The sequence below is a fragment of the Scyliorhinus torazame genome, chromosome 8 (assembly GCF_047496885.1).
Source record: "Scyliorhinus torazame isolate Kashiwa2021f chromosome 8, sScyTor2.1, whole genome shotgun sequence".
NCBI classification, from domain to species: domain Eukaryota; kingdom Metazoa; phylum Chordata; class Chondrichthyes; order Carcharhiniformes; family Scyliorhinidae; genus Scyliorhinus; species Scyliorhinus torazame.
The window spans coordinates 13,718,456-13,746,126 of NC_092714.1; the positions used below are offsets into that span (position 1 = coordinate 13,718,456).

The 27,671-nt window shown below is 47.7% G+C and overlaps 1 protein-coding gene across 5 annotated transcripts in view; it reads right to left on the reverse strand.

Annotated features, from left to right (window-relative positions):
- Positions 1-5,655: 5,655 nt before the first annotated feature.
- Positions 5,656-27,671, reverse strand: part of nrip1a (nuclear receptor interacting protein 1a) — a 210,795-nt gene continuing 188,779 nt past the window's right edge. For 4 of the 5 annotated variants that reach the window (XM_072513106.1, XM_072513107.1, XM_072513110.1 and 1 more), the window contains exon 2: positions 5,656-12,870. In XM_072513106.1, the coding sequence (XP_072369207.1) occupies positions 8,621-12,436 (3,816 nt within the window). In that variant the 5' untranslated portion in view covers positions 12,437-12,870 and the 3' untranslated portion in view covers positions 5,656-8,620. Of the gene's footprint in view, positions 12,871-17,253; positions 17,326-27,671 lie in introns of those variants that run through there. The other variant, XM_072513109.1, reaches the window with a different exon arrangement.

Below are 27,671 nucleotides of genomic sequence, written 5' to 3' on the forward strand. Positions count from 1 at the left end.
GAATACAAGGTGGCTACAAAAGATAGGTTATAAGTGAGTGAGCAAAAACACTGGCAAAGGAGCATTGTGTGGGCAGATGTAAAATTGTCCATTTTGGCAGGAAGAATCAAAAAGCCTATTATTTAAATGGTGAGAGATTGCAAAGCTCGGAGGTACAGAAGGACCTGGGTGTCCTAGTGCATGAATCACAAAAGCTGGTACACAGGAACAGAAAGTCATTAGGAAAGCAAATAGAATGTTATTGTTTATTGTGAGGGGAATTGATTTCAAAAGTAGAGAGGTTATGCTTCAGTTATACAAGGCATTGGTGAGACCTCTAAAGGTAAACTTGCAGGTTGAGTCCGTAATTAAGAAAGCAAATGCAATGTTGCCATTTATCTCAAGAGGCTTGGAATATAAAAGCAGGGATGTACTTCTGAAGCTTTATAAAGCATTAGTTAGGCCCCATTTAGAATACTGTGAGCAATTTTGGGCCCCACACCTCAGGAAGGACATACTGGCACTGGAGCAGGTCCAGCGGAGATTCACACGGATGATCCCAGGAATGGTAGGCCTAACATACGATGAACGTCTGAGGATCCTGGGATTATATTCATTGGAGTTTAGGAGGTTGAGGGGAGATCTAATAGAAACTTACAAGATAATGAATGGCTTAGATAGGGTGGACGTAGGGAAGTTGTTTCCATTAGCAGGGGAGACTAGGACCCGGGGGCACAGCCTTAGAATAAACGGGAGTCACTTTAGAACAGGGAGGAGGAGAAATTTCTTCAGCCAGAGAGTGGTGGGTCTGTGGAATTCATTGCCACAGAGGGTGGTGGAGGCCGGGACGTTGAGTGTCTTTAAGACAGAAGTTGATAAATTCTTGATTTCTCGAGGAATTAAGGGCTATGGAGAGAGAGCGGGTAAATGGAGTTGACATCAGCCATGATTGAATGGTGGAGTGGACTCGATGGGCCGAATGGCCTTACTTCCGCTCCTATGTCTTATGGACCACATTAAAATATTGTGCACAGTATTGGTCTTGATTAAGGAAAGATGTAAATTCTTTGGTAGCAGTTCAGAGGTTTACTAGACTGATACCGGGAACGTGTGGGGTGTCTTAGGAGGAAAGGTTGGAGAGTTTTAGGTCTGTATCCACCAGTGTGTAGATCAATACCTTTAAAGTCCTGAGGAGTCTTGCCAGAGTGGATGCTGAGAGCATGTTTCCTTTTGTGGGAGAATCGAAAGCCAGGGTCACTAATTAAGAATAAAGGGGTTGTTCATTTAAGACAGAGGAGAAATTGTTTTTCTCAGAGGGTAGTGCATCTTTGGCTCTCCTTTCCTCAAAAGGCAGTGGAAGCAGAGTCTTCGAATATTTTTAAGGCAGAGCGAGATAGATGCTTGATTAACAAAGGGGTGAAAGGTCATCATGAGTAGGCATAGCGGCACAGTGGTCAGCACTAGTGCCTCACAGTGCCAGGGGCCCGGTTTCAATTCCAACCTTGGGTGACTGTGTGGAGTTTGCACGTTCTCCCAGTGTCTGCGTGGGTTTACACCGGGTGCTCCGGTTTCTTCCAGTCCAAAGACGTGCAGGTTAGATGGATTGGCTGTGCTAAATTGTCCCTTCGTGTCCAAAAGGCTAGGTGGGGTTATGGGGCTCCAGGGATAGGGTGGGGTAGCAGACCTGGAGAGGCTGTTCTTTCATATGGACTCGACGGGCTGAATGGCCTCCTTCTGCACTGTAGGGATTCTATGAATATGGGGTTGAGGTTGCAATCAGATCAGTCATGATATTACTGAATGGCGGAGGAGGCTCCAGGGGCCAAGTGGCCTCCTCCTGTCCCTAATTCATATGACCAGTTTTGGGCTCTTCACAATATACATCAATAATTTGGATGTGAGGGACCGTATGTTATATTTCCAAGTTCACAGATGACACAAAGCAAGGTGGGAATGTGCTGCCAGGAAGTGAGCAAAGCAGCTTCAATGGGATTTGGACAGACTGAGTGAGTGGGCACTTTGATAGGAAAAACAGATATGCAGGCTATTTCTCAAATGGTGAGATTAGAAAGTGTAGATGTACAAAGGGACTGCGGTGCCCTCGTCAGTGGATCACCAGAGGCTAACATGCAGGTGCAGCAAGCAACTAGAAAGGCTAATCATAGAATCGTAGATGTTTACAGCATGGAAACAGGCCCTTCGGCCCAGTTTGTCCATGCCGCCCAGTTTCTATCTCTAAGCTAGTCCCACTTGCCCGCATTTGGCCCATATCCCTCGATACTACCCTGCCCATGTAACTGTCTAACTGTTTTATAAAAGGAAGAAATTGTGCCCGCCTCTACCACTGCCTCTGGCAGCCCGTTCCAGATGCTCACCACCCTCTGTGTGCAGAAATTTCCCTTCTGGTCTCTTTTGTATCTCTCCCCTCTCACCTTAAACCTCTGCCCTCTAGTTCTAGACCCCTCTACCTTTGGGAAAAGATGTTGACTATCTACCTTATCGATGCTCCTCATTATTTTATAGACTTCTATAAGATGGCCTCCTACGCTCCAGGGTAAAAAAAGTCCCAGCCTATCCTTATAACTCAGACCATCAAGTCCTGGTAGCATCCTTGTAAACCTCTTCTGCACTCTTTCCAGTTTAACAATGTCCTTCCTATAATAGGGTGACCAGAACTGAACACAGTATTCCATGTGCGGTCTTACCAATGTCTTCGATAACTTCAAAAAGACATCCCAACTCCTGTATTCAATATTCTGACCAATAAAACCAAGCATGCCAAATTCCTTCTTCACCACCCTGCCCACCTGCGACTCCACCTTCAAGGATCAATGATCCTGTGCTCCTAGATCCCTTTGTTCTGTAACTCTCCCCAACTCCCTCCCATTAACGGAGTAGGTCCTGCCCTGAATTGGTCTACCAAAATGCATCACTTCACATTTATCCAAATTAAACTCCATCTGCCATTCATCGGCCCACTGGCCCAATTGGTCAAGATCCTGTTGCAATCTTATAGAACCTTCTTCACTACCCACTATGCCACCAAGCTTGGTGTCATCTGCAAAGTTACTAACCATGCCTCCCACATTCTCATCCAAATGATTAATATATATAACAAATAACAGTGGACCCAGCACCAATCCCTGAAGCACACCGCTGGTATGTTCACCTTTGTACAAGTGGGCTGGTGATTCTGGGGCTGGTTTAGCACAGTGGGCTAAACAGCTGGCTTGTAATGCAGAACAAGGCCAGCAGCGTGGGTTCAATTCCCGTACCGGCCTCCCCGAACAGGCGCCGGAATGTGGCGACAAGGAGCTTTTCACAGTAACTTCATTGAAGCCTACTTGTGACAAAAGCAATTATTATTATTATTATGGAGTTGAGGACCAAAGTAGCTTCAATTGTACAGCAGCTCGGTTAGACTGCACCAGGAGTACTATGTGCAGTTTTGGTCCCCTTACCTCAGAAATGATATTATTGCCATAGAGGGAGTGCAACGAAGGTTCACCAGACCTGTTCTTACGAAGAGAGATTGGGCAAACTGAGCTATGGTTTCGGAGAATGAGAGGTGATCTCATCAAACCTACAAAATACTTAAAAGGATTAGACAGGGTAGGTGCAGGTCGGGGAGTCTAGAACCAGGGGGCACAATTTCAAAATAAGAAGGAGGCCAGTCGGGACCGAGACGAAGAGGTTTTTATCACTCAAGTGGGTTGTGAATCTTTGGAATTCTCGACCTCAGAGGGCTGTGGAAGCTCAGTCATGGAGTACGTTTGAAGGAGAGACATACATTTCTATCTGCCAATGAAGTAAAGGGATATGAGAATAGTACAGGAATAAAGAATTTAAATGGATGATCAGCCACAATCATATTGAATGTCGGAACAGGTTCGATGGGCTGAATGGCCTACTACTGTTCCTACGTCCCCCAGCATCTCAGATGTCAGTCTTCAGGCAATTCAATTCCCCCCATGTGACATCAAATGGATGAAGGCACTGGATACTGTAAAGGCTATGGATCCTGACAATATTCCGGCAATAGTCATAGATTATCATAGAATGTACAGTGCAGAAGGAGGCCATTCGGCCCATCGAGTCTGCACCGGCTCTTGGAAAGAGCACCCTACCCAAGGTCAACACTTCCACCCTATCCCCATAACCAAGTAACCCCACCCAACACTAAGGACAATTTTGGACACTAAGGGTAATTTATCACGGCCAATCCACCTAACCTGCACATCTTTGGACTGTGGGAGGAAACCGGAGCACCCGGAGGAAATCCACGCACACACAGGGAGGACGTGCAGACTCCACACAGACAGCGACCCAAGCCGGAATCGAACCTGGGACCCTGGAGCTGTGAAGCAATTGTGCTATCCACAGTGCTACCATGCTGCCCTGGTGACTTGCACTCCAGAATTAGTTGTGCTCCTAGCCAAGCTGTTCCAGTACAGCTACAGCACTTGCGTCTACCTGCTAATGTGGAAAATTGCCCAGATATGTCCTGGCCACAAAAAAGCAGGACAAATCAGACCCAACCAATTAGTCCACTCTCGATCATCAGCAAAGTGGTGAAAGGTGTCGTCGACAGGGCGGTGCCATTTACTCAGCAATAACCTGCTCACTGATACTCAGTCCCCAAGACCACACAACCCCCAACCTTATTGCAGCCTTAGTCCGAACATGGACAGAAGAGCTGAACTTGAGAGGTGAGGTGAGAGTCACTGTCCTCGAGTCCTTACGGGAGGCAGAGTGTGAGGAAGTTGTTGGGAGTCGCGGAAAATTGGAGAGTCCTCAAACCATCATGGTGATGGGGGGGTGTGGGTGCAGAGAGATTGGACATACAAAGTGAAATAGCTTGCCAGACTATTTTGGAGGGCAGCTAAATAGTCAGCCACATTGCTGTGGGTGTGTGAAATCAGTTATAGAATTTCATAGAATTTACAGTGCAGAAGGAGGCCATTCGGCCCATCGAGTCTGCACCGGCTCTTGGAAAGAGCACCCTACCGAGGCCCACACCTCCACCCTACCCCCATAACCCCTTAACCCAGTAACCACACCCAACACTAAGGGCAATTTTGGACACTAAGGACAATTTAACATGGCCAATCCACCTAACCTGCACATCTTTGGACTGTGGGAGGAAACCGGAGCACCCGGAGGAAACCCACGCACACACGGGGAGGACGTGCAGACTCCGCACAGACAGTGACCCAAGCCAGGAATCGAACCTGGGACCCTGGAGCTGTGAAGCAATTGTGCTATCCACTATGCTACCGTGCTGCCCAAAGCCAGACCAGGTAAGGAGGGCAGATTTCCTTCCCTGCAGGACAGCCTGTGTGGGCAGGGGTTCATTAAACCGCTGGCTAAAGGGACAGCGCTGAGGGCTGTTGGCAGATCCTTGCGCATCTCACCCAAAAGATGGCACCTCTGACAGCGCAGCACTCCCTCAGCAAGGTGCGGGCGTCGGGCACGCAGCCAAAATTTTCTCTGCCTCTGAGGTACGAAAGCTCACCCTGGGGCGCCTGGAGGTTGGTGACTCCAGAGAAATAGCCCAGTCCTGATCACTGTTTCATCACCTCTGCTGTGGCGATGTGAATTTACATTTTACCTTTTGTGTGCAACAATGCCGATGGAGAAGTGGGAGGAAAAGACAGACTTTGTAAAGGCACCACGTTTAGGGATGCACACTTCACATTCCAAAGTTTATTTATTTTTTTGCAGAGTACAAAAAAAACTGGTACAGTTTTCATGGTTTGTATTAGATCAGGCAACATCTTCTAAAAGACCAAAACCCAAAATACTAGTTGTACTGAAATATTATCTTTTTTTAAAAACCTAATATTTCCCATTGGTTACAGTGCATTCTTGTTCAACAAAAAACAAAACAAACCCTAACTCCAGATATTTACAGAAAACCGAAATCATTTTCGTCGACAGAAATTCAAAATGGCACTCGGCTCTCCACTTTCATCCTGGTTGGCAACCGGAATATTCCGTCGGCGGCTTGAAGTTCAACGTCATTTGGAAGAATCGTCAACCACAGCACGTGATTGGAGCGCTGCCATTTATTGTCAGAAAATACACACCTTAAAAAAGAAAAAGGGCAAATTGCCTCATCCCACCAGGGTGGGATTGGAAACAAAAGAATGACCTATCTTGGGAAGTCTCGCACCTGCATCAAACCTTGGTCATCCCATTGTGATGGAGCGGATTGTTCTGGAAGACAATGGGAGTCTTGGGGATCATTGAAAGTCCATGGTATTGGGTTGAGTGTTAGAGATTACCCAGAGGGGATGTTCTCGTGTAAAATTCTAAACGCCCAACTCCTGTCCGGCTCCCAGGCTTAAAGGCCTGCAAGGTTCCCGTTGGTCCCACTGGCACAAAGCCTTGATTCCAGCTAGTCACCCCACAGCCTCGATTCTTCTCAGACATGAACCTGACTCCAACTGGTCCACGGGATCCACAGCCCTGACTCCTGCTCGTGTTCCCAAACCCAAGGCCCTAATTCCTTCACTCAGCTCCCCGACTCGAAAGCCCCTGACCCTTGCTGGTGTAACCAGATTCCCACAGGCCTCACTCCTGTTGGTCTCCCCAGCTCCAACGCCCCCAAAATCCTGCCGATTTCTTGGGACTCTGGAGAGCCCGGACACCAAACGTGATGTCTGGGTGGCCTCGTATTCAGTCACGGGCTGTTTGGGCAATAACCAGTTATCCGAGCTGTACTGGGAACCTACAGTCTGTGAGAAGCCAACTCAAAATCCTCAAACTGTGCTTTTAGACAAAGAAAAAGAAAACAAAATGTCAAGCACGGATCCCCATAAAAACTGGGTGGTTGGTCAAAATGGGATTTTCATGGGCCAGGCAGCCAGGAAGCATGGATTGTCAAGATTTGCACTTTTAAATTAAAAGATAAGATATATAAATAAGTATGGCCACCCACATACAAAAACGATTCCCAGCACGGCAAAGGTGTTGAGGGAGGGAGGGGAGAGGGGGCGAAGTGGTGGGATTTCGGGACTTAAAACATTTTTTTTTAAAAAAAAAAGGACAGAATAACTTTCAAAATATACCCTGCTACCCATTTCTTCAGTGACAGGCCACACAGGTACAGACAATGTACACACAATGTACCGACTGATTAAGCAATTAAAGTTTAGATTATTAAGACATTAAATTCTCTTTTTTTCTCCTCTCCATTTTTTAATGAACACATCACATTTTTTTTTTGTGCATAGGGATTCCACATGCTTTTCATTCCATGCGGTTCGCAAAGTTAGAAGGGTTACTTTTCTGTGTTTTTTAACATTAGATCGGACAAAATATGCATATATAACTATACAATATTTAACACTTGCAAATGCAGATACATGCAACACAAAATAGGCATCTTCCCCCATCCAACATCCATACATACGCATACTGTATATATACACATTTTTACATACAATTTACATTACATCAAAGGAGAGAGAAACAGGGGAAGGTTGAAACTTTCCCCCCCCCCCCACAGATGAGAGAGGGAGAGTTAAAATTTCCAACAAAGTAAACTATTGGTGACAAGAAACGTACATACTTAGCGACAAACAATAACCGGTGTCGCGGTAAGATTAATGAAACAAAAATCCAGCTCGTTCAAAAGTCCTGATTTGACGCACCATTGTATGACACTTTTTTTTTTTGTCTCGATAGATCTTTTTAAGTTCTGGTGCGTTTGGACCGACAAAACAGAAAATTCAAAATGGCCAGCAGCGTCCAGAGACGGGAGTTTGCAAACCCCTAACCTACCCCACCCCACAAAATAAATAAACGTTTGTGTGCATCGGTGCGACAATGGAGCCTCAGAAAATATCGAAGGCGAAAGGGGAATTGTGGGTGTCTTATGCGCAAAAGGTGGGGGGGAAGGGGGGGGCAGGGAAGAAAGAAAAAAAAAAAAAAGAGTAAAAATGTGCAAACGCAAGTAACAAAACGAGGTCCGGATTCTTTCTCACTTCCTTAAACACGCTGCCGTTTAAGGAATTAGAGGACAAGGGGTGAACTCACAAGGGGCTCACCGGTATCAGCAGGAAACTGGCAGGTTTGTTAAAGAGAGAGAAAGAGTCAATGTGTACAAAACAAAACCAAGGAATGGGATGAGCGAGGGCCATTAAAAAACCCATGAACTGGTGCCATGACCTCAATGAGCGAGGCAAGGCTCCCAATGGGGCTTGTGGAACACATAGCTGTACCTTTCCATGATTATCATTCTTTAGCACAGATCTTGCCAGGACAAAAAGACAAATGGTATCATCCTCATTGCATTTATTTTATATATATGTACATATATATGTGTGAATATACATATATGTGTGTATATATAAAATTACAATATAAAAATTGGTGGATCCCAATACCTTGACACTCCTGGCAATAGATACAAGTTAAAACATGGAATCACGCCAGCCAACAAGCTGTCCGTCAGCGCTGGTATATATATTATATACACTTATTTTTATATATATATATATATTATATATGCAGCATTTGCCCTTCTATCTAGCTGATCCAGAGTGTATTGCACAAGACCTGATCGAATGGACAAGATTGTCCTCTTGCTTTCTTTCACGTATCTTTTCGTTCATTCCCTCCATTCTCCGTCCTCTCAATCGGGCTCCCGCTTTATCGCCACCACTTTCTCCAGGATTCTGCGCGTGCTTTCACTCAGGTCCGGTGGCGTCGGAGCGTCCCGACTTCGGAAATAACCCAGAGCGTCGCCCGGCTCCTCCTTCACCCGCCGGCCAGGCGACGCCCGGTCGGGGTGCTCGAGGCGCTGCCGCGGTGTCCTCCTCTCTTTCCTGGTGGTCTCCCCTTCCCCCGCTCCAGCTCTCGAGGCACAGAGGCCAAGCGACTGGCCCTCCCCCCCGCCACCACCTCTCTGGAGCATGTAATAGAGGATGGGGTTAGTCTTAGTCAGCCAGGGCGAGTCTGCCTGCAGCCCGCGGTAGGGCGCTTGGCGCTCCAGGTTCGACGCTGCTCGGACGGCCGCCGGGTTTTCCGCGGATGAGCTGGAGGGTACGGTGTTGAGAAACCTGGTGGTTCCAAAGCCTCTTGTGGCCTCCTTTCCGCTGACATCCAGGTCTCGCTGACTGTAAAAGTGGGCTGGTTGACAATCCTCCAGCTTTTGATCGCAAGGAGACCCCCTCTCACTGACTGAGCCACCATTTTGAATTGTCCTGTGCTGAGATAAGACTTTGATGCCATTCTCGGAGAGGAGAAGCTGCTTTAGGACATTAAAGCCTTGGGTATCCTTCACGTTACTTCGGGATTCAAACTCCAAACCATTGCCAGGCAGGAGATCCAACAACCTGCCACTGCCTTGACAACCGGGAAGTCCGTTCGTGGCCCCTCTGGAAGAGACGGCATGATTGTTCCGGACCTCGCCTTGGCCAAGCATCTTCGGCAAGTCATCCAGGGCAGTGGGGGAGGCGGGGAGAAGCTTTCTCTTCTTGGGAATGTTGCAGGGGCTGTTGGAGCCAGAGGTGGGCGTCGGTGCCTCAAGGAGGCTGCCAGCACAGGGATGTTGACTGAAGGCGTAACTCCCCAAGGTGGCATTGTTGTCTCGCTGCAGGAGTTGGCTGAGGACCCCTCCTTTCTGAGAGGAATGGGACTGAGCTGGAGAGGAGGGTAAAGGAGGGGAAGCCATTTCCTGCTTCACGTTGTCCAATGAAAAGGATGGGCGTTTCTGTTCAGCCTTGCTTGGCATTGAAAGCTGGAAATTGACACTTTTTTCCAATGCTCCTGGGTTTGAAGAGAAACCAACCTCTTCCTCAACACACTCAGTCTTGACTTTGACCATGGATATGGGTTCTGTATTGGCGGCTTGCCCGTTGCACCGGGGCTCTGATGGTTGTGCACCTGCCACGGTCTGTTGGTCACCTGGTCTTCCATGCACGTTCCCCATGAAGGCCTTGTCCTTCTCTGGGGCCCTCAGGAGGAGCTGAAGGACGCTGCGTCTTTCAAGCAGATTTTCCAGATCGGTGTTGGGTGTTGAGCCTGTCTGAAGAGGGCGTCTAGCCTGTCCGCCACTGGACTCCAGCAATACTGACTGCTGGAAGCAGAGAGTGTCGGCTGACCTATTGAACAGGAGGCCACCAGAGCTCTCACCTACCCTGGCCTCCATAGAGCCCAGGACAACACTCTTCTCCTCTGTGTCTGCTTGGGAAGCTTCTGGGGTCTTGCCGAAGCCGGTGTGAGCCAGGTCCTGCAATAACTTGCTCGCACTGAAAGAGAAATTGGAAAGCCTGCTCTCAGTGCCGAGTGACTGCATCGAGATGTACTGATTATTCTTTGCCAACTCCATGGAGACCAACTGCTTGGGAAATTGGTGAGCTTTGGTTGACTCGGGGGAGAGGAGAGGCTCGAGGAAGTGGTGACTCTTAGCCGGTTCCAACGGCGTCAACTGCTTCGGGAAATGCTGATGGTCCTGCAAAGGCTCCCCGTCACTCGAGGGCTTCCCCCGACGGACAAAGATACGATGTGTACCGTCGTTGGCGTGGCAGAGGGGCGAGAGTTGTGGTTGCCGGCCGGCCAAAGATGGTGGGCTGTGCGTGATCTTCAACACCGGGGATCTCTCCGCCGCTTGTAAGGATGAGGACAACGAGGAGGAGGATGAGGAGGAGGAGGAGGAGGAGGAAGACGATGAAGGTGGGAAGGTTTCCAGGCCTCTGACGCGCCGGCTGAGTACCGAGCTGGCCACTGGGTGCTCAGCATGGGTCACTGCACTGTTGGGACTCTCGCTTTTGACATCTGGGACTTGAGGCTCAGGCGTTCGGTTTCCTTTGGCACCATTTTGGTGGCCGAGCAGCAGTTGAAGAAGAGTGACTTTTTGATGGCTTTTCGCCTCGGGACCATTGCGATCGTCCTTTGCCTCCAGACTCCTAACCCCCGGGGTTTTGGGGTTCCAGCTGAAAAGGAGAGATTCAGTCATTTGCTCCAGGCTCCGAGATTGGAGGGAGATGGGCTCACATATCCTGGGCTTGGTTGATAGATCCATGGGTGTACAGCTGGAGCGAGAACTCTCGTCACTGCTGTAGGCCTCCTCCAAGGAGCTGGTTTCCTGCTTCACCGGCTTATCCCAGCTTGGCACACGACTGCCGTAATCAAAGGCAGGGAAGTTTCTCCGCTCGGGCCCTGTCCAGCGGTGACCATTGGCTGACTCAGTGCCATTGTCGGGGGAAGACTTAGGGCCACTGTTGGTGTTGAGAAGGTGCATGAGGAGGCTGCTGCTGTTTGGGGACATGGACGATCGATTCCGCTCCCTGCTGCGCTTCTCCCAGGTGCCTGAGGGGCTCTTTGTGTGATCCACAAACCTTCCCGATCGGTCTGACTGCCTCTTGCACTCTGATGCCGCCGAGGCACCGTTGGACGTGGCATGGCGATACCTGTCTTTTGATGGGCGCTCCGGGGCTGGGTCAGGCTGCGAGGTCACAGTCACCTTCTGGCTGGCAATGGCAGCCAGCCGCTCGCTAGCCAAGGGTGGCACGGCCCGGGCTCCCAGCGAGTGCTCGCGGGTGTACTGCTGCAACTGCGTGTCGCTGGACAACAGCAAGGCCAGCTGGCTGCAGGCAACACTGGGTTTGGGTGAGCTGGTGGGGCAGGCTCCATTCTCCACCATGCTGGCCACGGCTCTCAGCCTGGCAGAGCAGGAAATGGGTTCACCAACTGACCGCCCGTCGGCGGGGGAACTGGAAAGTCTTTGATGGTCGACGGGACTCTGGTAAATGCCCTCGTCCTCCTTGGGAAGGTGGTTCGTGCGGCTGTGGTCCCTGTTCTTTAGAAGGGCTCTCAGGTGGCTGGACACTAGCCCGTAGCTACTCAGATCTTCCTCCGGCGAGGATGTACGGGTGCCCGAAGACTGCAGCTGGCCTGGCCTGGGGGCACTGCCATGCTGGGACAATGCCACGTTCTGCAACCGGGAGCTGAATGATTGCAGCAAGGAGGCAAGCAACGTGCTATGTTGCTGCTGCTGCTGTTGTTGGGTTTTGCCGAGTGTGCTCTGCCTGGCATTGGGCAGGCTGCCCTCCTGATCGTTCCCCTGCAGCCCCTGTCCACATACCCGTCTCCTCTTAGCTCCGTCCCAGGCCTCAGCTTGGAGTAGCCTGGCCTTCTTCACGTTCAGTGCGGAAGCAGATTTGGAAGCCCTCTGCTGGGAGGAGACAGCAGACGCACAGGAGGGAGAGGCGACAAGACGTTGCCCTCCTCCCCCTCCTCCTCCACCACCACCACCGCCACCGCCTCCTCCTCTGCTGCTGCGGTTGGTGGAGGACTTGCAGGCCGCACCTTCCTCGTCGGAGGTACCCTTGGTGGATGGGGTGCCCATGCTGCCCCCCGATGCTTGATGCATTAAAACACTCTCAAGGTAAGTTAACACAAGTGAATCCTGGTGCATCTCAGAGCAAAGCTCCTCTCCATGGGTCATGTTCAAAAAAACAAAAAAAACTCACAAAAAAAAAAGGTAAGGTGCTAACAAAATTAATCTTGTTCCAGAATTGTGTGTCCCTTTATTCACAAGCTGGATTGTATTCAGGATCCATTTCTACTAATGATGCATTTGAATCTGGCAGAGACGCAGAAATCTGTAGGGCCATTCCCACGAAAAGATAGGGGTGAAGGTCCGACCTCCGACATCCGCGGAGACGTAGTAACCTTCGCTTCACGCTTGACCAATTAGAGATTATGAGAACCCATTGCTTGCCGCCCAATGTATCCCAAATGTTGACAGGCCAAGCACCAAAGCCAGGAAAGAAATGAAATTCCCATCTGCGGCCCTTCCTGGAACATCTGGGATCCTGGTGAGTCAGGTCACTTCTGCTTTTCTCAACAGCTGCTCTCCGAGGTAGGGAGGGAGTGTACCTGGAAAATAAAAGAAAAACGAGAGTGAGAAATGGCTCATTTAAACCAATGACATTGTTTTTCTCACATTAACAAAGGTCTTGTCACATGGGAGTGAGGCTAGCACAGCAGAGTGCAATGTTTTCCAATTCCAATATCAGACAATCACAGGGCAGGTACAGCAAAGGGACAGATACGAGTAAATCATTCTACACTATCCAAGTCAAACACTCCCAGGACAGGTACAGCACAGGGTTAGATACAGAGTAAAGCTCCCTCTACACTGTCCCCATCAAACACTCCCAGGACAGGTACAGCACGGGGTTAGATACAGAGTAAAGCTCCCTCTACACTGTCCCCATCAAACACTCCCAGGACAGGTACAGCACGGGGTTAGATACAGAATAAAGCTCCCTCTACACTGTCCCCATCAAACACTCCCAGGACAGGTACAGCACGGGGTTAAATACAGAGTAAAGCTCCCTCTACACTGTCCCCATCAAACACTCCCAGGACAGGTACAGCATGGGGTTAGGTACAGAGTAAAGCTCCCTCTACACTGTCCCCATCAAACACTCCCAGGACAGGTACAGCACGGGGTTAGATACAGAGTAAAGCTCCCTCTACACTGTCCCCATCAAACATTCCCAGGACAGGTACAGCACGGGGTTAGATACAGAGTAAAGCTCCCTCTACACTGTCCCCATCAAACATTCCCAGGACAGGTACAGCACGGGGTTTGATACAGAGTAAAGCTCCCTCTGCACCGTCCCCAGGATATCTACAGCTCATCAGAAGAATCCTTACTTTGCCCCAAGAGTCCTGCTTTAAGCTCCAAGTGCAAAAGACCAATTTCTCAAGCTGCTGTTTTTTTCCATTTCCCACACTAACTGTCCTTTATCCTCTCTTGTGCGAGTGCCGATGAAGGGCAGTTATGTGCTGCAGGCTGAAACCGCCCACAGGATCAGTCTACACATGAAGAAGATTTCAAGCCTATTAGGCTGGTGAATACAAAGTCCAGACGATCCAGTTCATCAAGCATGTTTCAAAGTGCCAATCACTCCGAGACCAAGCGCAGCTTCATTCCGAACATCCCCGAACTTGGGCAGCAGGTTGGGGTGGGGGGGGGGGGGGGGGGGGGGGGGGAGACCCCGTATTACAGAATAGTATGTTACAGTGACCAATCAGGAGAATCCCCGAGTAAATTATTGACCAGTGTTTAGGATATCATTAATTATACAAAATCTCAGAGCCCAAATGCTGCTAAAATTAATTTTTGCGGGAAGTGATAGCAAATGGTGAAGCACTCTTTGTCGTACTCCCGCATGGCCACACTCCCCGTGCTGATACAACCCAATATCCTCTTGTTGATACTGCTTTAGCACACTGGGTTAAATCGCTGGCTTTTAAAGCAGACCAAGGCAGGCCAGCAGCACGGTTCAATTCCCGTACCAGCCTCCCCGAACAGGCGCCGGAATGTGGCAACTAGGGGCTTTTCACAGTCACTTCATTTGAAGCCTACTTGTGACAATAAGCGATTTTCATTTTCATTCCATTTCACCCTCCCATTGACACTACCAGTGACACCCACTAGGGACTCCCTGTCCATGTACAGTGGCATATTTGCCACTAGCCCAACCCCAGAGACCCACAATGGAACAAAACAGTTCTTCAAGGACCTTTTAGTCCCATTGGCTCCCCATCATTGAATGCCTATGTTCACTCTCTAATGACACACTCCTTGGGGCCAATCGTAGCAGCGTGAGACATTTCCCCCCAACGGAAGGCTCAAGCTAAATTGCGGATACAGTGGGTCACTGATACCCACCAAGTGCAAGAAGATTAAACCAGGAATCTCAGGTCCTCACTTCTATAGAGTAAGAAACTATGCATGTCGCTGCAGGCAACAAACTGCAATATCCCACAAGCTCATAAATCAACAAAGACAGCAACCTGATAGTGTTCTCAAACAGAAACCACCGCAAGATAAAAGGTTTTGCTGTTACTCTTTGTCACCATCCTGCCCAGAAGGGCAAGAATGCAGCACTAAACCCCAACAAAGGTGCCTTGGACACCGCGTGGACTCAACGCAGGGAAGTAGGTCAGAGTTTTCTCTCACAGCATTACAACATGCTGAGGGGGGGGGGGGGGGGGGGGGGGGGGGGGAGAATCTGATCTTTCCTGTTCTGCTCTCCCCGTGCACTCAGCTTTGTGACCCGAGGCGGTTCAGAGGTTTGCCCCCTACCATCCTAATGGCAAACACAGGAACGAACAAACAGGTCAACACATTCATCCTCAGGACGGTCAAGTCCCACCCCAGAGAGTTGATTATGAAAAGATAGGCCGACATGCCCAATGGAGTACTGGGGGGCAGCTACACTGCCGGAAGTGCTGTCTTTTTGGGCAAGGTGTTTTAGTCAAATCCCTGTCTGAAATTATGGCACCTGAGGGGGCAAAGGACAGCAGCGGTGTCCTCGGCAGTGCCCAGGACCGGTTTATCCCTCAATCCACACCCCGACACAACAGACCTGGACACTTGCACTGAGCTGTTAGTGCGTGTTTTCTGCTCCTCAATTTGCTCCGTAAGAAGCATGACTGGATTTCTACTGCACTTCGTTGGGAAAAGGCCTCCGGATGTCCCGAGGCCATAAGATGTGCGACAGAAATGGCAGATTTATGATAAATGGACGACGAGCCAGTGCCAAGACGAGGAGAATTTACTTGGGGTCTAAAAGCACTGCCTGAAAGGGTGGCGGAAGCAGATTCACCTTGTATTAGCGAGAGGCAGCACGGTTTAGAGTCTTTCGAGGAGGTCACAAAGATGATTGATGCAGGTAGGGCAGTGGATGTTGTCTATATGGACTTCAGTAAGGCCTTTGACAAGGTCCCTCATGGCAGACTGGTACAAAAGGTGAAGTCACACAAGGTCAGGGGTGAGCTGGCAAGGTGGATACAGAACTGGCTAGGTCATAGAAGGCAGAGAGTAGCAATGGAAGGATGCTTTTCTAATTGGAGGGCTGTGACCAGTGGTGTTCCGCAGGGATCAGTGCTGGGACCTTTGCTGTCTGTAGTATATATAACTGATTTGGAGGAAAATGTAACTGGTCTGATTAGTAAGTTTGCAGACGACACAAAGGTTGGCGGAATTGCGGATAGCGATGAGGACTGTCAGAGGATACAGCAGGATTTAGATTGTTTGGAGACTTGGGCGGAGAGATGGCAGATGGAGTTTAATCCGGACAAATGTGAGGTAATGCATTTTGGAAGGTCTAATGCAGGTAGGGAATATACAGTGAATGATAGAACCCTCAAGAGTATTGACAGTCAGAGAGATCTAGGTGTACAGGTCCACAGGTCACTGAAAGGGGCAACACAGGTGGAGAAGGTAGTCAAGAAGGCATACGGCATGCTTGCCTTCATTGGCCAGGGCATGGAGTATAAAAATTGGCAAGTCATGTTGCAGCTGTATAGAACCTTAGTTAGGCCAAACTTGGAGTATAGTGTTCAATTCTTGTCGCCACACTACCAGAAGGATGTGGAAGCTTTAGAGAGGGTTCAGAAGGGATTTACCAAGATGTTGCCTTGTATGGAGGGCATTAGTTATGAGGAGAGGTTGGATAAATTTGGTTTGTTCTCACTGGAACGACAGATGTCGAAGGGCGACCTGATAGAGGTCTACAAAATTATGAGGGGCATAGACAGAATGGATAGTCAGAGGCTTTTCCCCAGGGTAGAGGAGTCAATTACTAGGGGGCATAGTTTTAAGGTGCGAGGGGCAAGGTTTAGAGGAGATGTACTAGGCAAGTTTTTTTTTTTACACAGAGGGTAGTGGGTGCCTGGAACTCACTACCGGAGGAGGTGGTGGAAGCAGGGACGATAGTGACGTTTAAGGGGCATCTTGACAAATACATGAATAGGATGGGAATAGAGGGATAAGGACCCAGGAAGTGTAGAAGATTGTAGTTTAGTCGGGCAGCATGGTTGGCGCAGGCTTGGAGGGCCGAAGGGCCTGTTCCTGTGCTGTACATTTCTTTGTTCTATAACTTGCCAAAGGGAGCTGGAAAAATACTGGAAAAGGAAGAATTGCAGGATATTGGGAAAAGAGCCAGGGGAATGGGGCTGGCTGGACAGCGGGTCTCAAAAAGCTGAAACATGGGCAGAGTGGTCCCCTTCTGTGCTGAAAAAGGGTCTTTCAGGGTCATCAGTAATCTCGCTCACTAAACTCACAAGATCAGAAAAGGAACAGGCAAAACGTCAGGCGGCAAAACAAACAGATAGATTTTTTTTTTAAAAACACACAACAGGGTGGAAATTGCTCCCCAGGCCTTTTCTTAAAAGTCACAAAGCAAAGGAAGGTCGGAGTTTTGAAAGAAATATGTTTTTTTTCTTGTTTGTTTTACTTACTCTGCTGGCTCAATCTTACGACTGGGTCTGAAATTCGGCGGTGAAGCGGAATGGGTCCCAGGACTGTGACTCAGGCTGGGGAGAAATCACTCGTGTGCCCTCCATGCTCACCCGTGTCACACCAAATGCAGAAGAGCGCAAAGGAACGATTCGCGAGTCACAACCAACTCTCAGCTTTGGTGCTGTCAGACACAGCAGTAGGAAACTGCCTTCCGCAGAGATATATATGCATATATAGTACTGAAACCTGGCAGCAACGCACACAAGTGATGAAGGAGATTCACTAATCTGCAATCGCCACATCTTCCTTTGATTTGTCCGATTATTTTCTCCAGACCAAAGGCAGACAATAAATCAGCAGAAAACTCACCGGTGACCTCCAATTTTTATTTTTATTTTCTTTAAAAGTCAAGCACGACCAAAAGGATGACCTTTTATTTCATCTTTCTCCCCTGCAGGTGTCGAGAGGTGGGAAAAAGAGTTTGCATTTATGTAGCGCCTTTCAAAAGCCCAGAGTGCCACAAAGCACCAGACTGCCGACGTCTGACGGGTTACCACCGCCTCGGAGCCACAAGCTCCGGGTTCGGGTCCAGCCCCCAGGACATGACGGCCCAGAGAGGTGGGTTCGTAAGCGCGGCCAATCAGGTTGATTATCGGCCTGCCAAACCTGCCAAAAACCCCTGGCGGCAGGCAGCAAGAGATGGAGAGTTCCCTGGTTAGCCATACAGCGGGAACCGATGGCAAGCCACTGGAGTGCTTTGCCAATCTAAAACAAGAACATGGTTGCCAACACTCTCTTCGGGCAGAGAGCCGGATGGAGGAGGAGTCACTGTTGAAATGTAGGGAAACAAGAGTTGGATCCCACTGTGCAATGTGACAATGACTGTATCTGCCTTTTCAGTGATGTCTGGTTGGGGGGTTGAATATCGGTCAGGACACTGGGGAGAACTCTCTTGCTTTTTGGTGAAATGATGTTGCGGGATCTTTAACATCCATCTGGGAGGGCAGACAGACATCAGTTCAGCATCCCGTTTGGCAATGCAGTGCTTGGAGTGTCAGGAGATGCATTGTGTACTCAGGTCCCTGGAGTGGACACAATCTTCTGGCCTGGAGGCAAGAGCGATGCCCAACCGAATGCCCCCCACCAGACACGGAGCGAAGGGTAAATACGAGTTTGGGGGGGCATTGCAATATTGTGCAATGTTTTAAAGTGATAAAATGGGCAAAAATATCACAAGGGATTTAAGGGCAAAGGTACCATCAGCAGCTGCAAAAGGAGATGATAGCGACCTCGAAGGCAAGATGACACCCACACAGTGTCAACCTCAAAAACAAGCTTTGTGGTTTACGAAGGAAGAAATGAGGACACTTCACCAAGGCTGGTGACCTCGATACGAGGAAGCTGGCACGAAACAGAAATCCTTACAGCACAGAAGAAGGCCATTCGATCCACCCTGCTACTGCCAGCCCTATTATCCCCCATCCACCATAGCTTTTCCTCCATAGCTCCCTCTAACGTACTGATGTAAATCTGCTCCCACCAGCCTGTCAGGAAGCACATTAAAGAAGGGGTCAGCTTCGATTCGAATTCTGAGCTGATGGGATGATTCACCACCCCACAGACGTGAGCGAGGAGTCCGGGCTGATGCTCCAGTACACTGCTGGTGGAGTGTTACACTGTCAGAGCCACCATCGTTTGGATGAAATATTAAATTGAGAGCTCGTCTTTCCTCGCAGGATAAATGGAAAATATCCCCTGGCAACATTGTAAAGAAAGGCAGGGCATTTCTCCGCAGTGTCCTTACAGATGCTTATTCTACAACTATCCTCGCTAGAGAAAAATCAGCTCAATTATCACATTGTGTTGGTCAGACTTGGTTCTGTACAGTTTCAGCGGGAAACCCTTCATCTGAATAAACTGCGACTCTGTACAGTTACACAGTGAGTGATCCTCACCCTGAATAAACACTGACTCTGTACAGTTACACAGTGAGTGATCCTCACCCTGAATAAACAGTGACTTTGTACAGTTACACAGTGAGTGACCCTCACCCTGAATAAACTGCGACTCTGTACAGTTACACAGTGAGTGATCCTCACCCTGAATAAACACTGACTCTGTACAGTTACACAGTGAGTGATCCTCACCCTGAATAAACAGTGTCTCTGGACAGTTACACAGTGAGTGCCCCTCATCCTGAATAAACAGTGACTCTGTACAGTTAAACAGTGAGTGATCCTTACACTGAATAAACACTGACTCTGTACAGTTACAGTGAGTGATCCTCACTCTGAATAAACACTGACCCTGTACAGTTACACAGTGAGTGCCCCTCACCCTGAACAAACACTGACTCTGGACAGTTACACAGTGAGTGACCCTTACCCTGAATAAACACTGACTCTGTACAGTTACACAGTGAGTGATCCTCACCCTGAATAAACACCGACTCTGTACAGTTACACAGTGAGTGACCCTTACCCTGAATAAACACTGACTCTGTACAGTTACACAGTGAGTGACCCTCACCCTGAATAAACAGTGACTCTGTACAGTTACACAGTGAGTGATCCTCACCCTGAATAAACACTGACTCTGTACAGTTACACAGTGAGTGACCCTTACCCTGAATAAACAGTGACTATGGACAGTTACACAGGGAGTGACCCTCACCCTGAATAAACAGTGACTCTGTACAGTTACACAGTGAGTGACCCTTACCCTGAATAAACAGTGACTATGGACAGTTACACAGTGAGTGACCCTCACCCTGAATAAACAGAGACTCTGTACAGTTACAGTGAGTGATCCTCACGCTGAATAAACACTGACTCTGTACAGTTACACAGTGAGTGATCCTCACCCTGAATAAACAGTGTCTCTGTACAGTTACACAGTGAGTGATCCTCACCCTGAATAAACACTGACTCTGTACAGTTACACAGTGAGTGATCCTCACCCTGAATAAACAGTGTCTCTGTACAGTTACACAGTGAGTGATCCTCACCCTGAATAAACAGTGTCTCTGTACAGTTACACAGTGAGTGATCCTTACACTGAATAAACAGTGACTCTGTACAGTTACACAGTGAGTGACCCTCACCCTGAATAAACACTGACCCTGTACAGTTACACAGTGAGTGACCCTCACCCTGAATAAACACTGACTTTATACCGTTACACAGTGAGTGACCCTAACCCTGAATAAACAGAGACTCTGTACAGTTACACAGTGAGTGACCCTTACCCTGAATAAACACTGACCCTGTACAGTTACAGTGAGTGACCCTCACACTGAATAAACATTGACTCTGAACAGTTACAGTGAGTGATCCTCACTCTGAATAAACACTGACCCTGTACAGTTACACAGTGAGTGCCCCTCACCCTGAACAAACACTGACTCTGGACAGTTACACAGTGAATGACCCTTACCCTGAATAAACAGTGACTCTGTACAGTTACACAGTGAGTGATCCTCACGCTGAATAAACAGTGACTCTGTACAGTTACACAGTGAGTGACACTCACCCTGAATAAACACTGACTCTGTACAGTTACACAGTGAGTGATCCTCACCCTGAATAAACAGTGTCTCTGTACAGTTACACAGTGAGTGCCCCTCACCCTGAATAAACAGTGACTCTGTACAGTTAAACAGTGAGTGATCCTCACTCTGAATAAACACTGACCCTGTACAGTTACTCAGTGAGTGCCCCTCACCCTGAACAAACACTGACTCTGGACAGTTACACAGTGAGTGACCCTTACCCTGAATAAACATTGACTCTGTACAGTTACACAGAGAGTGGCCCTTGCCCTGAATAAACACTGACTCTGTACAGTTACACAGTGAGTGATCCTCACGCTGAATAAACACTGACTCTGTACAGTTACACAGTGAGTGACCCTCACCCTGAATAAACACTGACTCTGTACAGTTACACAGTGAGTGATCCTCACCCTGAATAAACACGGACTCTGTACAGTTACACTGTGAGAGACCCTCACCCTGAATAAACAGTGACTCTGTACAGTTAGACAGTGAGTGGCCCTTGCCCTGAATTAACACTGACTCTGTAATGTTACACAGTGAGTGACCCTTACCCTGAATAAACACTGACTCTGTACAGTTACACAGTGAGTGACCCTCACCCTGAATAAACAGTGACTCTGTACAGTTACACAGTGAGTGATCCTCACCCTGAATAAACACTGACTCTGTACATTTACGCAGTGAGTGACCCTTACCCTGAATAAACAGTGACGATGGACAGTTACACAGGGAGTGACCCTCACCCTGAATAAACACTGACTCTGTACAGTTACACAGTGAGTGACCCTCACCCTGAATAAACAGTGACTCTGTACAGTTAGACAGTGAGTGGCCCTTGCCCTAAATAAACACTGACTCTGTAATGTTACACAGTGAGTGGCCCTCACGCTGAATAAACACTGACTCTGTACAGTTACACAGTGAGTGATCCTTACCCTGAATAAACACTGACTCTGTACAGTTACACAGTGAGTGACCCTTACCCTGAATAAACACTGACTCTGTACAGTTACACAGTGAGTGACCCTCACCCTGAATAAACAGTGACTCTGTACAGTTACACAGTGAGTGATCCTCACCCTGAATAAACACTGACTCTGTACAGTTACACACTGAGTGACCCTTACCCTGAATAAACAGTGACTATGGACAGTTACACAGGGAGTGACCCTCACCCTGAATAAACAGAGACTCTGTACAGTTACAGTGAGTGATCCTCACGCTGAATAAACACTGACTGTACAGTTACACAGTGAGTGATCCTCACCCTGAATAAACAGTGTCACTGTACAGTTACACAGTGAGTGATCCTTACACTGAATAAACACTGACTCTGTACAGTTACACAGTGAGTGACCCTCACCCTGAATAAACAGTGACTCTGTACAGTTACACAGTGAGTGATCCTCACCCTGAATAAACAGTGACTCTGTACAGTTACACAGTGAGTGATCTTCACCCTGAATAAACAGAGACTCTGTACAGTTACACAGTGAGTGCCCCTCACCCTGAATAAACAGTGACTCAGTACAGTTACACAGTGAGTGATCCTCACCCTGAATAAACAGTGTCTCTCTACAGTTACACAGTGAGTGATCCTCACCCTGAATAAACAGTGTCTCTGTACAGTTACACAGTGAGTGATCCTTACACTGAATAAACACTGACTCTGTACAGTTACACAGTGAGTGATCCTCACCCTGAATAACCACTGACTCTGTACAGTTACACAGTGAGTGATCCTCACCCTGAATAAACAGTGTCTCTGTACAGTTACACAGTGAGTGTCCATCACCCTGAATAAACAGTGACTCTGTACAGTTACAGTGAGTGATGCTCACCCTGAATAAACAGTGTCTCTGTACAGTTACACAGTGAGTGATCCTTACACTGAATAAACACTGACTCTGTACAGTTACACAGTGAGTGACTCTCACCCTGAATAAACACTGACCCTGTACAGTTACACAGTGAGTGATCCTCACCCTGAATAAACACGGACTCTGTACAGTTACACAGTGAGTGATCCTTACCCTGAATAAACACTGACTCTGTACAGTTACACAGTGAGTCACCCTTAGCCTGAATAAACACTGACTCTGTACAGTTACACAGTGAGTGACCCTCACCCTGAATAAACAGTGACTCTGTACAGTTACACAGTGAGTGATCCTCACCCTGAATAAACACTGACTCTGTACAGTTACACAGTGAGTGACCCTTACCCTGAATAAACAGTGACTATGGACAGTTACACAGTGAGTGACCCTCACCCTGAATAAACAGTGACTCTGTACAGTTACACAGTGAGTGATCCTCACGCTGAATAAACAGTGACTCTGTACAGTTACAGAGTGAGTGACGCTCACCCTGAATAAACACTGACTCTGTACAGTTACACAGTGAGTGATCCTCACCCTGAATAAACACTGACTCTGTACAGTTACAGTGAGTGATCCTCACGCTGAATAAACACTGACTCTGTACAGTTACACAGTGAGTGATCCTTACACTGAATAAACACTGACCCTGTACAGTTACACAGTGAGTGACCCTCACACTGAATAAACACTGACTATATACAGTAACACAGTGAGTGACACTAACCCTGAATAAACAGAGACTCTGTACAGTTACACAGTGAGTGACCCTTACCCTGAAGAAACACTGACCCTGTACAGTTACAGTGAGTGACCCTTACCCTGAATAAACATTGACTCTGTACAGTTACACAGTGAGTGGCCCTTGCCCTGAATAAACACTGACTCTGTAATGTTACACAGTGAGTGGCCCTCACCCTGAATAAACACTGACTCTGTACAGTTACACAGTGAGTGACCGTCACCCTGAATAAACACTGACTCTGTACAGTTACACAGTGAGTGACCCTTACCCTGAATAAACACTGACTCTGTACAGTTACACAGTGAGTGACCCTCACACTGAATAAACAGTGACTCTGTACAGTTACACAGTGAGTGACCCTCACCCTGAATAAACAGTGACTCTGTACAGTTACACAGTGAGTGACCGTTACCCTGAATAAACAGTGACTATGGACAGTCACACATTGAGTGACCCTCACCCTGTATAAACAGAGACTCTGTACAGTTACAGTGAGTGATCCTAACGCTGAACAAACACTGACTCTGGACAGTTACACAGGGAGTGGCCCGCACCCTGAATAAACACTGACTCTGTACAGTTACACAGTGAGTGATCCTTACCCTGAATAAACACTGACTCTGTACAGTTACACAGTGAGTGACCCTTACTATGAATAAACACTGACTCTGTACAGTTACACAGTGAGTGACCCTCACCCTGAATAAACAGTGACTCTGTACAGTTACACAGTGAGTGATCCTCATCCTGAATAAACACTGACTCTGTACAGTTACACACTGAGTGACCCTTACCCTGAATAAACAGTGACTATGGACAGTTACACAGGGACTGACCCTCACCCTGAATAAACAGGGACTCTGTACAGTTACACAGTGAGTGATCCTCACCCTGAATAAACAGTGACTCTGTACAGTTACACAGTGAGTGACCCTTACCCTGAATAAACAGTGACTATGGACAGTTACACAGTGAGTGATCCTCACGCTGAATAAACACTGACTCTGTACAGTTACACAGTGAGTGACCCTCACCCTGAATAAACAGTGACTCTGTACAGTTACACAGTGAGTGACCCTTACCCTGAATAAACAGTGACTATGGACAGTTACACAGTGAGTGATCCTCACGCTGAATAAACACTGACTCTGTACAGTTACACAGTGAGTGACCCTCACCCTGAATAAACAGAGACTCTGTACAGTTACACAGTGAGTGACCCTTACCCTGAATAAACACTGACACGGTACAGTTACAGTGAGTGACCCTTACACTGAATAAACATTGACTCTGTACAGTTACAGTGAGTGATCCTCACTCTGAATAAACACTGACCCTGTACAGTTACACAGTGAGTGACCCTCACCCTGAATAAACAGAGACTCTGTACAGTTACAGTGAGTGATCCTCACGCTGAATAAACACTGACTCTGTACAGTTACACAGTGAGTGATCCTCACCCTGAATAAACAGTGTCTCTGTACAGTTACACAGTGAGTGATCCTTACACTGAATAAACACTGACTCTGTACAGTTACACAGTGAGTGATCCTCACCCTGAATAAACACTGACTCTGTACAGTTACACAGTGAGTGATCCTCACCCTGAATAAACAGTGTCTCTGTACAGTTACACAGTGAGTGCCCCTCACCCTGAATAAACAGTGACTCTGTACAGTTACACAGTGAGTGATCCTTACACTGAATAAACACTGACTCTGTACAGTTACAGAGTGAGTGATCATCACCCTGAATAAACACTGACTCTGTACAGTTACACAGTGAGTGATCCTCACCCTGAATAAACAGTGTCTCTGTACAGTTACACAGTGAGTGATCCTCACCCTGAATAAACAGTGTCTCTGTACAGTTACACAGTGAGTGATCCTTACACTGAATAAACACTGACTCTGTACAGTTACACAGTGAGTGACCCTCACCCTGAATAAACACTGACCCTGTACAGTTACACAGTGAGTGACCCTCACCCTGAATAAACACTGACTATATACAGTTACACAGTGAGTGACCATAACCCTGAATAAACAGAGACTCTGTACAGTTACACAGTGAGTGACCCTTACCCTGAATAAACACTGACCCTGTACAGTTACAGTGAGTGACCCTTACACTGAATAAACATTGACTCTGTACAGTTACAGTGAGTGATCCTCACTCTGAATAAACACTGACCCTGTACAGTTACACAGTGAGTGCCCCTCACCCTGAACAAACACTGACTCTGGACAGTTACACATGAGTGACCCTTACCCTGAATAAACATTGACTCTGTACAGTTACACAGTGAGTGGCCCTTGCCCTGAATAAACACTGACTCTGTAATGTTACACAGTGAGTGGCCCTCACCCTGAATAAACACTGACTCTGTACAGTTACACAGTGAGTGACCGTCACCCTGAATAAACACTGACTCTGTACAGTTACACAGTGAGTGACCCTTACCCTGAATAAACACTGACTCTGTACAGTTACACAGTGAGTGACCCTCACCCTGAATAAACACTGACCCTGTACAGTTACACAGTGAGTGACCCTCACCCTGAATAAACACTGACTATATACAGTTACACAGTGAGTGACCCACAACCTGAATAAACAGAGACTCTGTACAGTTACACAGTGAGTGACCCTTACCCTGAATAAACACTGACACGGTACAGTTACAGTGAGTGACCCTTACACTGAATAAACATTGACTCTGTACAGTTACAGTGAGTGATCCTCACTCTGAATAAACACTGACCCTGTACAGTTACACAGTGAGTGCCCCTCACCCTGAACAAACACTGACTCTGGACAGTTACACATGAGTGACCCTTACCCTGAATAAACATTGACTCTGTACAGTTACACAGTGAGTGGCCCTTGCCCTGAATAAACACTGACTCTGTAATGTTACACAGTGAGTGGCCCTCACCCTGAATAAACACTGACTCTGTACAGTTACACAGTGAGTGACCGTCACCCTGAATAAACACGGACTCTGTACAGTTACACAGTGAGTGACCCTTACCCTGAATAAACACTGACTCTGTACAGTTACACAGTGAGTGACCCTCACCCTGAATAAACACTGACCCTGTACAGTTACACAGTGAGTGACCCTCACCCTGAATAAACACTGACTATATACAGTTACACAGTGAGTGACCCACAACCTGAATAAACAGAGACTCTGTACAGTTACACAGTGAGTGACCCTTACCCTGAATAAACACTGACACGGTACAGTTACAGTGAGTGACCCTTACACTGAATAAACATTGACTCTGTACAGTTACAGTGAGTGATCATCACCCTGAATAAACACTGACTCTGTAATGTTACACAGTGAGTGGCCCTCACCCTGAATAAACACGGACTCTGTACAGTTACACAGTGAGTGATCCTTACCCTGAATAAACACTGGCTCTGTACAGTTACACAGTGAGTGACCCTTACCCTGAATAAACAGTGACTATGGACAGTTACACAGTGAGTGACCCTGACCCTGAATAAACAGAGACTCTGTACAGTTACAGTGAGTGATCCTCACGCTGAATAAACACTGACTCTGTACAGTTACACAGTGAGTGATCCTCACCCTGAATAAACAGTGTCTCTGTACAGTTACACAGTGAGTGATCCTTACACTGAATAAACACTGACTCTGTACAGTTACACAGTGAGTGATCCTCACCCTGAATAAACACTGACTCTGTACAGTTACACAGTGAGTGATCCTCACCCTGAATAAACAGTGTCTCTGTACAGTTACACAGTGAGTGCCCCTCACCCTGAATAAACAGTGACTCTGTACAGTTACACAGTGAGTGATCCTTACACTGAATAAACACTGACTCTGTACAGTTACAGAGTGAGTGATCATCACCCTGAATAAACACTGACTCTGTACAGTTACACAGTGAGTGATCCTCACCCTGAATAAACAGTGTCTCTGTACAGTTACACAGTGAGTGCCCCTCACCCTGAATAAACAGTGACTCTGTACAGTTACACAGTGAGTGATCCTTACACTGAATAAACACTGACTCTGTACAGTTACAGAGTGAGTGATCATCACCCTGAATAAACACTGACTCTGTACAGTTACACAGTGAGTGATCCTCACCCTGAATAAACAGTGTCTCTGTACAGTTACACAGTGAGTGATCCTTACACTGAATAAACAGTGACTCTGTACAGTTACACAGTGAGTGACCCTCACCCTGAATA